At 42.7% G+C, this 12,657-nt stretch overlaps 3 protein-coding genes across 7 annotated transcripts in view; 2 read left to right on the forward strand and 1 right to left on the reverse strand.

Moving 5' to 3' along the window:
* Positions 1-169: 169 nt before the first annotated feature.
* Positions 170-3,850, forward strand: l3hypdh (trans-L-3-hydroxyproline dehydratase). Of its 2 annotated transcripts, XM_088925997.1 has the most exons (5): positions 170-914; positions 1,371-1,540; positions 1,745-1,867; positions 2,184-2,321; positions 2,520-3,850. In XM_088925997.1, the coding sequence occupies exons 1-5, from the start codon at positions 434-436 to the stop codon at positions 2,643-2,645; spliced, it is 1,038 nt and encodes a 345-aa protein (XP_088782123.1). In that variant the 5' UTR covers positions 170-433; the 3' UTR covers positions 2,646-3,850. The 2 variants fall into 2 exon arrangements, with proteins under 2 accessions (XP_088782123.1, XP_088782124.1); XM_088925998.1 differs by lacking the exon at positions 1,745-1,867.
* Positions 3,851-4,315: 465 nt separating this feature from the next.
* Positions 4,316-7,771, forward strand: gpr135 (G protein-coupled receptor 135). Its single transcript, XM_088925996.1, has one exon. The coding sequence runs from the start codon at positions 4,726-4,728 to the stop codon at positions 6,100-6,102; it is 1,377 nt and encodes a 458-aa protein (XP_088782122.1). The 5' UTR covers positions 4,316-4,725; the 3' UTR covers positions 6,103-7,771.
* A 1,526-nt stretch (positions 7,772-9,297) lies between these two features.
* daam1a (dishevelled associated activator of morphogenesis 1a) overlaps positions 9,298-12,657 on the reverse strand; it is an 87,272-nt gene continuing 83,912 nt past the window's right edge. For all 4 annotated transcript variants that reach the window (XM_088924595.1, XM_088924591.1, XM_088924594.1 and 1 more), the window contains 2 exons: positions 11,436-11,606; positions 9,298-10,917 (listed from right to left, as the gene is read on the reverse strand). In XM_088924595.1, coding sequence (XP_088780721.1) covers positions 10,708-10,917; positions 11,436-11,606 — 381 coding nt within the window. In that variant the 3' untranslated portion in view covers positions 9,298-10,707. The remainder of the gene's footprint in view (positions 10,918-11,435; positions 11,607-12,657) is intronic.

Here is a 12,657-nt window from a genome sequence, read left to right on the forward strand (position 1 = left end):
AAGAATACGGATTTTGCGCAGCTGGGTGACGAACGGGGCTCACGTGACACCCCCCCCCCTCCCCTTTCCGTACGGGGGCTGAAAGGGGACATACTTCTCATCACAAATATATTCCGTTTGCTCCGCTTTACCGTTTTTTTTCTTTCGTTCTGGACTTGAACAAGAAACGCCGAATTTAGTTAGCGTTACTTGAAGCTAATTCAGTGTTGGGGGGGGGGAAAAAACGACGACTAATGCTTACGCGCCTTTTTGTTTCCAATCATAAGAATTGAGGAATTCAACCAGACGTCGGAACAGCTGAGGGAGGTGTACTTTAAAAAAAAAAATCAAACTGGACTTTAGAAAGTAGACCACTTCTACTACGGTGTTAAGAACCGTCGTTGTAATAGGGCGCTGACGTGGCATTGCACAGATCCCGTGAAAGTTTGCAGACATGGATAAAGTGAAGATCCCCCCACACGACGGGCCGATTCTGTCAGTGGTCGACATGCACACTGGCGGGGAGCCCTTACGGGTGATTGTGAGCGGTTATCCGGAGGTCAAGGGAGAAAGTGTCTTGGCGAAGAGGCGCTACGTGAGGGACAACCTGGACCATTTGAGACGGGTGTTGATGTTTGAGCCCAGGGGCCACTACGACATGTATGGCGCGCTGGTCGTGAAAAGTGAGCTGAGCGACGCTCACCTGGGCGTGCTCTTCATGCACAATGAGGGATACAGCACCATGTGTGGCCATGCTGTTATTGCGCTTGGCAGGTTTGCGGTGGACTATGGCCTCGTAGAAGCGCCACAGTCGCCAGAGACTCAGGTGAACATTCACTGCCCCTGCGGCCTGGTGAAAGCTTTTGTGGAGTATTGCAATGGGCGAGCAGGGAAAGTCAGGTTCCACAGCGTGCCGGCATTTGCTTTTGCAATAGGTAGGATGTTTTTCAAGGTAGTTGTGCCCTACCCTTGGTGGGGAAAAGGGAAAAAAAAAACAGTGACATCACGTGTACTTGAATTTTTGAAGGGAAATTTGTGCTTTGAAAGTCTGATGCAGCAGAATTCACAACACACTTTGGAATGTGTCAGATTTCATGCCAACCTCTAACTGTCGCTTGCCAAAACCCCTGACAAAGTGAAAAGACATTTACCAGCAAATAAGCTGGGCCCTACACACACGCACACAACAGGCAAAGTAAATTAAAAGTAGTGTTTGGATCATTGTAAAAAAAGGGCCCAATCTTTACTTTTTTAGTGCATATTAATACAATAAATGAATATATAGGCAGAAAATGCCAATGGAGTGGTATTTACAGAATTCTGTTGAAAGTCTTAAAGTATCACAGTTGTTTTCAAAGTACTAAACACTTTTTTTTTCCCCAATGTGTTAGATGTTGCTGTTTCTGTGCCTGGATATGGGGAAGTCCTTGTGGATATAGGATATGGGGGAGCATTTTACGCAATTGTCAGTGCGGAGAAGTTTGGGCTGGATGTCAAAACCTCCAGAACCAGGGATCTCGTGGACATAGCGACTGCAGTATCGAATGCTGTTAAATCTCAGGTACCAGAACACTTGGCCCAAATGGGATTGACTGCTGTATAAACACAAAAAGAAGGACAACATCACACACAAGACTGAACAAAACAGCATGACATAGCTAGTCTGAAAAACTGCATTATCAACAAAACAGCATGACATAGCTAGTCTGAAAAACTGCATTATCAAGCTAAAATTAGCGTGTCTGTTCCTTGGCTCCATTTGTAGGTCGAACTTCATCATCCTACAAGTCCTGACTTGGCTTTTCTCTATGGTACAATCCTCACTGATGGCAAGGACACCTTTTCACAAGAACCTACGGCTAATGTGTGTGTGTTTGCGGATGCGCAGGTACAATATAAATTGTATTTCTTTAAAATACACAGTTTTCACTCTGTACAGCAAATTGGAGTGAGAGAGACAGTGATAACCATAAGCAAGGGGAACCAAGGAGTTCATTATAATTCTTATTAACCCAGCCCAAATTGTAATGAGGGCTGTATACGGTCTTTCACCCACTGCTTGTCTGTTATATACTGTAGCGTTTCCTATGGTGTTTGCAAATCAGAAGGTTTAGTGAACATATTATAGAAAAACCTAAGCTGTATTCTTTTTCATATTTTTGGTAGTGCTGTATAATATTTTGCATTGAATTGTTGTTTTATAGGTGGACCGGAGCCCTACAGGTTCAGGAGTGACAGCTCGTATTGCCCTGCAGTATTACAAGGGACTTATTCAGCTGAACGAGACCAGGACATTCCAAAGTGGTGCCACTGGTTCCCTGTTCACTGGGAGAGCAGTGGAGGTAACAACAGGACCTTCCCTCTTTAAACTTAGGCGATGAAATTAACTTTGTTTTTTCCAAACGTTTACAAGGCTTTAAGTGTACAGCTGTCATGATATCACTGCGCGGTAGATACTTAGAATTGAATTTCAGGCCATAAGTCATCCAGGGATGTATGAAAAATAATGTCCGATACTTTTTTCTTTTTTGTCCCATTAGGAAACGAAATGTGGCGACTTCAAGGCCGTTGTGGTGGAAGTTGCAGGACAAGCACATTACACTGGGATTGCAAGCTTTGTACTTGAAAATGACGACAGTTTGAAAGATGGCTTTCTTTTGAAATAACATAATATTATGCAGAGTAGCTTATACTGTATGTAAAATTTACCTTTAAAAGTGTAAGACACCAAAAATGGCTAATGCAATAATGTTTGAAAACATGAACGAACAATCCCCCTTGACTTATATTTGGCATTGTACTTGAGGTGTGGAGACCACTGCATTATAAGTGCCTGACAGAATCAAAGTGCACAGAGGGCCCGTTAATCTTGTTAATCTTGCATGCTGTTTAGGTCAGGCTTAGAGTGTGTTTCTAAAAGAAATGAAAAATGTGCTGCATTTCTGTAATTCTGAAGTCTTGGAATGTATTCATTTACAATTATTTGTAGGAACTTAAACGATATCAATTTCTTGCAGTTGTTTAGCACTTTGCATCCTAAAGGATCCCAAAGTCTTTAATAAACAGGAGGGAACCCACTGACTCTACCATTGGAATCCAGCCCCAGCCAGGCTAAAGTGTGGCAGCCATTCTGCACCAGCTCCCCATTACAGCAAGTCAGGTGGAGGAGTCCGAAATGACTTTACCATCTGAATTAATGAGAAACTTCAGAAAAGGAAAAGCCCTTAATCGAATTTAGCCAGGACACCAGGCTAACACTGCTAGTCTTGCAAACAGTGCCATGGGACCCTTAATGACCACATCGTTATTTGGCTTATCAAATCTGCAGTATCGGTGGAATAATGTTTGTGATCATGGACATTATTCATTATAGAAGTAAATATGAAACAGTATTACTATAAATCATTTGTTTGTAAAGTATTTAGAATGCTTACTTTGAGTGAACATTTATACTGGTTGTCTCCAAAATGATCTTGTAGGAACTAAGACAAAGATTAATGATTTATATAGTGTGCACTCAAACCCAGTCATTTTAACAGTGTTATCAAAATTATTGTTTTGTATTAATTGGAATATGATTCTGACTAAACCCTTGTTGGTTGAAGTACTGCTAGGTCTTGTTCTATTTTTAATTATAATTTAGGTAAATCTAAATTTTCTATGATTATAGTATAATACATTTGTAAGAAAGATGTTTACAATCATGATAGAATGACCTTTAACAACAAGACTGGTGACTGTCCTGTGTTTAAAATTGATCAGACCTGGTGGGCACTTCACCCAATAATGTCATTCTTTTGTTCAGTTATAGTTTTCTTTTAATGAGATGACAGGAAGGATGTTTCTAATAAAATGTACCATAACACGTGAACCAAAATGGTCTATTCAGTTAATTCAGCCTTTTCAAATGTGATTCAAGGTCTGTTTTCAATGCATGACTTTTTTTAGGAGGAACACGCATGTGCTCAAATCACCTAAGCAAAATGAACTCTTTTCTTTGATGTATGATGTAATTTTTCTTTACATGGCACTGGACAAAACATTTATCAAGTAACCCCATTTTCCTGACTACGTTGTTAAATCTAATTAGCTGGCCAACTGTCTTTATCTGTTGTCTCGTTTCTTGTTCACTGAAACACTGCTTGCTAAGCGGAAATAAATACAAAAGGGGTATACAACCCATAGCTGACCAGAAGGATAATTTGTCTTCGGCTTCTCTTCTACCTAGTTGTTAAATTGTCGTTTTTCGTCTCATTATAATCGCTGAACTCCCTCCCACCCAGCACATTTGCGTGAAAAGACTAACGTAACCTGCCTAAAATCGACCCTTCTTTATTGCAAAGTGCGTAATACCCGGAGCAGAAGCCCATCACCGCTGCCTTGGTAACGGCACTAAACGTCACGGAGTCGATCAGAGCCTCCAACATGTGTACGCAGGCGGAGACTAGCGAAGGAGAAAGGGGGTCTGGGAGTGACTGAGGAGGCAATTAAAAACATTCAGAGCAAAGATCAGCCCCTGCGATTGTAATGAGCAACCGGGAAAAAAAAATGCATCTTATTCCGGCTGTCGGGGGATCCTGCAATGAGCTAAGTACTGTCTTTTACACTTTGAGGTCTACGACACGAGAAAGGTCTCTGTAAAGGATATACGCTGTTTGCTTTGCTGTGTTTCATTAAACGCTGATCTTAAATATTCCAAAGTGATGAATCCTCTTCCATTTCGTGGATGCCCCCCAGTCGAGTCCGATGGATTTGTCCGCGAACATTGCTTTGCTCGGCACCAGCAACACCTCAGCTGCCGAAAACACGTCGAGGACAAATCCTGTGCTCGAAATCTTCACCCTGACCCCAGCCCTGAGCTCCCTGGTCACCCAGCTCGACACTGGAAACCAGACGGGGGCCGGAGGCGACCAGGACCGACGCTATTCCCCCGGAAAAAGCACCGAGACAAACTCTCTCCTTCATGGCATCGCCGTGGCCGCCCAAGCCCTCATCCTCCTTGTGATTTTTCTGCTCTCAAGCTTAGGAAACGCAGCCGTCGTCATTGTCATCATCAAGCACAGGCAGCTGAGGACTGTAACTAATGCGTTCATCATGTCTCTTTCGCTGTCCGACTTCCTCACTGCCATCCTCTGTTTACCATTTTCCTTCATCATGCTCTTCAGCAGGGATGGCATGTGGATATTTGGGGACTGCTTCTGTATAGCTAACGGCTTCTTCAACACCTGCTTCGGCATCATTTCCACCCTCACGATGACCCTCATTTCCTTCGACCGGTATTACGCCATAGTGAGGCAACCTCAAGAAAAAATAGGGCGAAAGAAGGCCATTCAGCTGCTGGTGGCCGTCTGGCTGACGGCGGTGTTTTTTGCCTTTCCATGGTACGTGGTCGTACGGACAGCCGGGGACATGGTTCACAAGAGGGGGTTTTACCACTGCATGTACGTCTTCCATTCTGGCACCTCCAGAATGGGCACAGCATACAGCATAGCTTTAATCCTGGTCTGTTACCTCCTGCCCTTCGCCCTCATGTGCTTCTGCCACTACAACATCTGCAAGACCGTGAGGCTGTCGGAAATCAGGGTGCGGCCGGTGACCACGTACGCGCACCTGCTGCGCTTTTACAGCGAGATGCGAACAGCCACGACCGTCCTGATCATGATTGTGTTCATCATCTTCTGCTGGGGGCCTTATTGTGTCATGGGCATCATCACAGCCGTTGGGGACTATTCCTTCAATCCAGTGATGGATACTGTAGCCATTTGGATGGCTTGGGCGAACGGAGCCATCAACCCTCTGATCTACGCGATAAGGAACCCCAACATATCGATGCTCTTGGGACGCAACAGGGAGGAAGGGTACAGGACTAGAAATATCGCCGCCTACCTGTCCACGCAGAGCCAGGGCAGGGAAGCCCGGAGCCGCGCCGACAGGATAAGGGACCGGTATGTGAACAGGCACGGAGCTGGCAGCAGGTTGTCTTCCTCCAGCCCAGGAAACGGCGGCGAGCTGGCCATGTGGGCGTGCAAAAACCCGGCGGTGCTGTTCTGCAGGGACGGGCAGCCGGACACTGTGTCCGAACCTGCAGCGCCCAAATCTGAAACTGCAGATACGAGCCTTTGAATAACCTTTGCCATAAATCCTGGCTGCAGCCAATTTGGCACTGCGGTCTGTGGGTGCGTTTCTAAACAAATTATTATTATTATTATTATTATTATTATTATTATTATATTGAGCCCTAGCTTGGTACCCAATTCACTGGAAGGGCTTTAGTAAATTGTAAATATTTGGAAACTGTGCCAAAAAACGTATTCCAAAATAATTTTCTTAATTAACTGCGCAGCCATTAACGCTGAAGGTGGTCAGCGGTTTAAACTTCATTGCCTTTTAAAGTGCCAATATGCAGTAGCTTACACTGTGAATAACGCAAAGAGCCCTGTCCGGAAAATCAAGAAACGGAAAGGGGTTCTTTACCGTTACTGTACTATTGTATTAATCATGTCATTTCCCCCCCCCACTTTTCCATTTACATCGTCAGTCATTTCAATGACATTCTCGCAGGTTTTTGGTTTTCAAAACCCTGTGTTAGGCAAAGCGTTATTATTTGACATTATAATTGAAAATGATCCGGGCTATGCCACATGTGGGGCGTCCCTCGTTACGCGCGAAGCAAACATTACGTATTATTTGTGCAACAGTTTACGCCTGAATGGTCCTAACCTTGCCTTTGTGAAGAGCCCGCTACAGTATTCCTTTACTGTTGTGATGTATAGATAAGTCATTATGTTGAAATCAGCCAAGATCTTTATTTCTGTTTAACCAAGAGGTTGTGAGCACCTCGGACAGCTCTGGCGTGCCGAAGTCCAGGTACTGTGAATGCCAAGCGATCAACAGTCGGTTTACCTTGGTAGAAAGTAAACATGCTCTGTAAGTATCCCGAAGGGAACGGATTTGCTCGTCGACCTGATCTAATGCGAGAGACTGCTGCCGAGACCAAGGTCTTCCCCTTACCGGCTAAAGCAGTACACGGTGCTGGCTGATGACTGGGCTTCGTCCCACACTCCTGGTTGGCTGCAACATAGTTTCGTTCTGAGATTCTCTTTCGCCGTTCACAAGCTTTATTCTGTCAACATTTAAATGGGTGTTTGTGAATATAAATCCACATAGCATGGATAGGCATATATTGCGCATATTTCTTATTGTTCCTTTGTGTCAGTGTCCGGGGCATGGCTGCCAAGAGTCTGGGGTGCCAATCAAACTGGTTCTCGTTTTAGTTGATAGTTGTCACAATATGTAGCGCAAAAGCCCACGTTTAGCCTCCAGCTAGACAATGGTAAATTGTGACAAGATTTAATTTGCTTACACTCCATGTTGTGATTTGTACACAAGGAAGTTGCTTCCTGAATTTGTATGGTTCTTGATGTCATTGCTGCAGTGCATATTTCCCATAAAATGCAGTATTTTATTTGTTCTTCTTGTTATGCCACTATGTTACTGAACAAAAGCACAATGTCACATTATACACCACTCCCACATAATAAATTTGTTCTAGTAAATTATTATTAGTTGATAGAGGTTTATTGGCCAAAAGCCTTAAAACACCTTTTAAAACAAGAAAAGATCAATTTCCCTCCCTGTTTTGCTGCAATCAAAGATTACCACTCCACTGCTTGTTTTTTCAGTATGTAAATGTCAGATTTCCAGTTTGTTATTGTTATTGTGTACCGATATGTAAAACTACAGTATTTTGCAACTAAAACCTGAAATAAATCAAAGTCTTTTATGCATCAAACATGTCACTGCACAATTCTTTTGTTTTGTTCAATACAAGAGGGTGATGTTTTCAACAAGACATGCAAAACATCATATGAGTTATAAGAGGAAAGTGAAAAGGTGAATTGAAACATTAAACTGGCATAAGATTGATTAAACCCTTACCCTGCCTCATTTCCAATTGTTACCAACAGGTGAAACACTTTTGTGCAAATACATTGGTCTCTGAAAGTTCATTTCCTTTAAAATGCACCAAGGTTAATATATTAAAAAAGAATTCCCCCTAGAAACCCACTGTGATAATGTGGCATTTTAAAAAAATTGCTACATGGTAATTAAGAGATTAAACACTCAAGCAAACATGATCATTTCAAGTTGTATTGCAAATTATGATAGCAGGATCGATGATCATTCAATTGCAGTGAAATTTGTTCTACCTCTTGTGCAATGTCCTGTGAACCAATGAATGCAAAAAACCCCTTACTGAAAATGCAGTTTCAATACTAATAGAAATTAAAATCCACCCCTACATTGAAACCACAGGTGATTCTAAAGTAAAAGAATTGTTCATTGCTCTTCATCAGAAGACATGTCCAAGCTTGGCACAGAATGTAGCAGTATCTAGCTGTCTTGGGAGTTCTCCGAAATTCTGTTCAGAATCAAGGAGTACTTAAGAATTAAGAACAGAAAGCATTTCTCAGACAATGTCATACAATACCATCAAATCATACAATGTCATGAAATTTTCCCTTTTTTGCATGAATTTAATTGTTCTGTAAATGCAATGATGCTACACTAAATCTGACACCCAACATGCCAAAAATTACTTTATCATTTTCCTGTTCGCACAGACTGTGCAAGCTACAGAAGTGCTTCATTGGCTTACAAGGCATTTACAACATTTTGGGTTTCCAAAAAGACGATGAATACTGATTACCGAGATTTGGAATCTGACGCACTGAGTTGGTGTCAGGAAGGAGCCCATATCTTCAGGGTGAAAGAGGCAGCTCACCTCTGTGACCAAAGGCTTTGCAGCCTCAACACGTACTGTGACTGTAAATGGGCCATTGCAATCGGCAGCTAAATTCCCTAATCATCTGCAAAGGCAGGCAGTGGCTTGACAGCATAGGGACTGCTCTTCTCCTAAACAGAATAGCAGTACCAATGAGCAACTTAATTTTCGGGGGAAGTGGCAACACTTAGACAGCAGATGGCGCTCTATACAAATCATTCTCCGTTATCAGTACATGGGTGTCGTGGTGTACAAAAGTGTTCTTCGATTTGTAGACCACTTGAAATTCTAAAGCTATAAGACAAGGCAGTGAGCGACTTTCTGCTTCATTAAATAAGAACTAGTCTTTCAATTTGCCAAAACTTTTGCATTCGGGCCAAAAGTTTAAGCTAGGTTGGGACTAAAATATTTAATTCCAGGTTGTTAATGTCAAACACACATGCAGGGTGTCTAAAATGCTCTGAAGAAAGGTTAAAATATAGACAAGATAAATGTTGATCATGTATCTTAACAACTTAACAAATAGACAATCAACACCTCCAACAGTCTTTATTCAGTTAAGATCTATCTTACATTAAAAGGCAGTTTTAAATAAAAAAATCATATAGAAGGAACCCACATATAAAGGAAATCTTATCACACATGAAAAGGAGGCTAATAAAAACATTTTCTTTATTCAAGGGAGCACTCACTGACTGACGATGCTGAAAAATGAGATATTGCCTATTTTACATTTCACATCAAAGGCTTTTTTAATGTAAATTTTGTTAGCCAACTAGAAAAGGATACCTTTTTTTTGGTGCATAGAAGTTTTCATCCACAGTGTATTTTAATGCAGCTGTCCTGAAATTTAGAAAACCTGTCAAAGGAGTCGATTCAGATCCATCAGTGGAAGTGCTCCAAAACGCAAAATATTTCACAACTTGCTTAAACTCCTCTCTAGGGTTATATGGCAATCAAATAATCAGCCAGCTCCCAGTAAAAGACTGCTCATTTCCCAAGGAAATTCTTTTTTTTTAAAACTATGTAATTTTTTAACTTTGCTCTTTCTTTTTTTGGGGGGATAAAATAAACGCTTCATACTAATTACATTTTATTGCCAGGAATAGATTTTTTTCTTTCTCAAGTCATATCTTAAAAATCCAGCATATATCCATTACATGTCTAATGCAGAATGCGGAATGGGAATCCTACTTTTCACTTCAACTATGGAAATACAGCCTGCCAGTCAAGACGGCATGGAGTGTTTTCTATGAAAGCATGACAATCCTGGGGAATGCAGCTGAAATAAACATGCTTTTTCATTCTCTCCATCATGACCAACACTGCAGACATTAAAAGGGCAAAGCTTGTCCAGATTTTATCCTCCTTTTCTAAGTGTACAAAGGAAGGTAAAAGTTCCTGGAAAAAAACAAACATGTAGGGATACTCCCAGTGTCCCCTGTGGTTAAGAACGGCATTAGTTCAGCAAAAGCTCCAATGATGTGGACCTCTTCACACACTTCGAAGAGGATACTGGATCTAAAGTTCTGCTTTCAAGACTAATTCTAATAACCTTCATCCATGGTGCACCAGCGCCACAGTTTCACTGTCATGTCCACAGTCTAAAGGAAAAAAATATTTTGGCAGCTACAGGCCGATGGTACTTGAAAACCAGTGACTCATTTCATTTCGAGTCCTAGTTTTGTTTTTGCTTACTGTCCGCATTCTTCACTGAAGGGAATGTTTCTTTCGCAATCTGTTTCCAGACAGACACCATTGTGCTTCGGCACCAGAAAATTGGCTTTTTTTTTCTTTTGAGTTTTTCAGGTTCGAGCCAAGGGAGACAGACACAGAGAGTCAGCTACAAAAGGAGCCGGCCATCAGGATGAGCGGCTGGAGCCAGGGCTGCCCCCCACGCGACGGGCGAGGGGGCGGCGGCGGCGGCTCTGCGCGTGTGCCGCTCAGAAGTTCAGCTTGGTGATGGGCCGCTCGCGGCTCGTCTCCGTCGCTTGACTGTTGATGCGCTTCCGGTTCCGCTTCATCTTGGAGAGGTCCTTGTCGAACACCTCCCCCGAGCGCAGCGCCGACACCAGGTCGTCGAACTCGCCGTCTTCCTCGCCGTTCTCCTTCGCCTGGCGGGCCCTGCGCTCCTTCTCGCGCTGCTCCTTCAGCTGCAGGAGGGAAACGGGTTCGGTTCACAACGGGACACTAACGAGCCGCGAAGTTCTGGGAGTCACCCGTCAAACAAGAAAACACATCCTGCTGGAATTTACCTTCTAGACTTCAATTAAAAACATGAGGAAGACAACTATGACAACTTGCCCATCGCAGCTAGCGATCTACATTTAGCACTTCACTGTATCTTTCTGCAGCGATCTCGTATGCATTGCCAGTAATGGAAGGCACTGACTGAGCGAAACAGGTCCCAACAGGTGCATGAACTCTGCTCGTTTTTTTCCCTACACTTGAACTTTTCTTATTTTTTTGAAGAGGCCCCTAAACCAAGACTTGGTTATGTTAGTCTGTAGTCAGTGATCTAAGCTGCAAAAGACTTGGATCTGTCAACCATCTGCGCGTCTCGCGTTACTGCTCTGGATCCAGGATATGACCAAGCTGGCGTCAGGAGTTTTCGCTCCGGGGGGAGTGAAGCTGTGTTTCGGACAGGAGGGGTGCTCTCTGCTCCTCTCACCTGTGCCTCCATGCGGGCCCTGCGCTCCTCCTCCTCCTTCCTGCGCCGTATGTTCTCATTCTCCTGCTTGGCTTCAGCAAACGCCTGGAGGAACTGATCAAAGATCCCAAAGAACTCATCGGGCTGCATCTTGCTGGCGTCCTCACCAAAGTGCTTTACTGCTTTGCAAAACTGTTGGGAAAACGAGCAGATCCGGTTCAGAATAACAGACTGCATCGTGCATTTCTCGGCCCACCTGATGATCCGATCTCGCACATACCGGTTTTACAAAGGAACAAAGGCTAGTTCCACACCAAGGGGCAGAAAGAAAAGGACAACGTTCCAGCTTTGAGCCCTCTTCAGGCATGAAGGAGAGAGAGACTCAAAGGCTGAAATGTTGCATTTTTTCTTTCTGTGCTTCATTGTGGAATTAAACTTTACTAGCTCTTTTGCAGCCAATACAAGCTAGCACCACTCCCAGTTCAACCTTCTAGTTTTCCCATGTTTTATTTCTATAAATGGAATCCCAAGTTCATGTACAACTACAAACGAGGAATGAAATGCTTTGAAAGACAAACCCAAGGAAAATCAGGAGCTCTGAATGTAAAAAAAATAAAACTAATAATTGAGTGGAAATGCACTACATACGTCTTCAAGAATGAATTTTATTCTTGTTTAATAATGTTTTAGATTTGTTTTCCTCTCATGTCAAGTGCAAGACTGTTTTGTCCCTATTTTTTTACATTATAAAATCTCAATAGCAAATATATTTCTACAAATGCAGTAGCATCAAATATCTACCATATGGAGCATTAGAAACAAAACAGCCTTTGAAATCAGTATCTAAGCCTGGTCTCTATATGTTTTCAATAATTCAATGTTCAAATAAGAAGACAAACAACGTATTCCAGAAAAAGCAGCAAGCGACTTTTCAACCTATAGATAAATAGAGTCATAAAGTAGGCTTGAAGGCTTAAAGGCTGTTTGTAATTACATGTGAAGTTCAAAGCAAAGATAGGTGCATGTTTGCTGGTATTCATGCACTGGCAAGCTGTGTTAAATTTGTCCCTCAAAGGAAACATGCTGCAAACAGATAAAGTTACAGGACTAATGTCACTAGAGCTCACACTAAAAACGTCAGTTTGGCTATGCATGACTTTTATGAGTTTATTAAGATGCTCAAAAGTCTGTTGCAGGACAGGTCCACGTATTTGGCAACCCTGGTGTAATCTCCTGTAGCTGT

The sequence above is a fragment of the Atractosteus spatula genome, chromosome 9 (genome assembly GCF_055471065.1).
Source record: "Atractosteus spatula isolate fAtrSpa1 chromosome 9, fAtrSpa1.hap1, whole genome shotgun sequence".
NCBI classification, from domain to species: domain Eukaryota; kingdom Metazoa; phylum Chordata; class Actinopteri; order Semionotiformes; family Lepisosteidae; genus Atractosteus; species Atractosteus spatula.

Bases quoted from the DNA above. Each gene is read 5' to 3' on its own strand.
- l3hypdh (XM_088925997.1), top strand. From the start codon at position 434: ATGGATAAAGTGAAGATCCCCCCACACGACGGGCCGATTCTGTCAGTG. The intron at 915-1,370 runs GTAGGATGTTTT...CCAATGTGTTAG, and splicing joins GGCATTTGCTTTTGCAATAG to ATGTTGCTGTTTCTGTGCCT. The intron at 2,322-2,519 runs GTAACAACAGGA...TTGTCCCATTAG, and splicing joins TCACTGGGAGAGCAGTGGAG to GAAACGAAATGTGGCGACTT.
- gpr135 (XM_088925996.1), top strand. From the start codon at position 4,726: ATGGATTTGTCCGCGAACATTGCTTTGCTCGGCACCAGCAACACCTCA.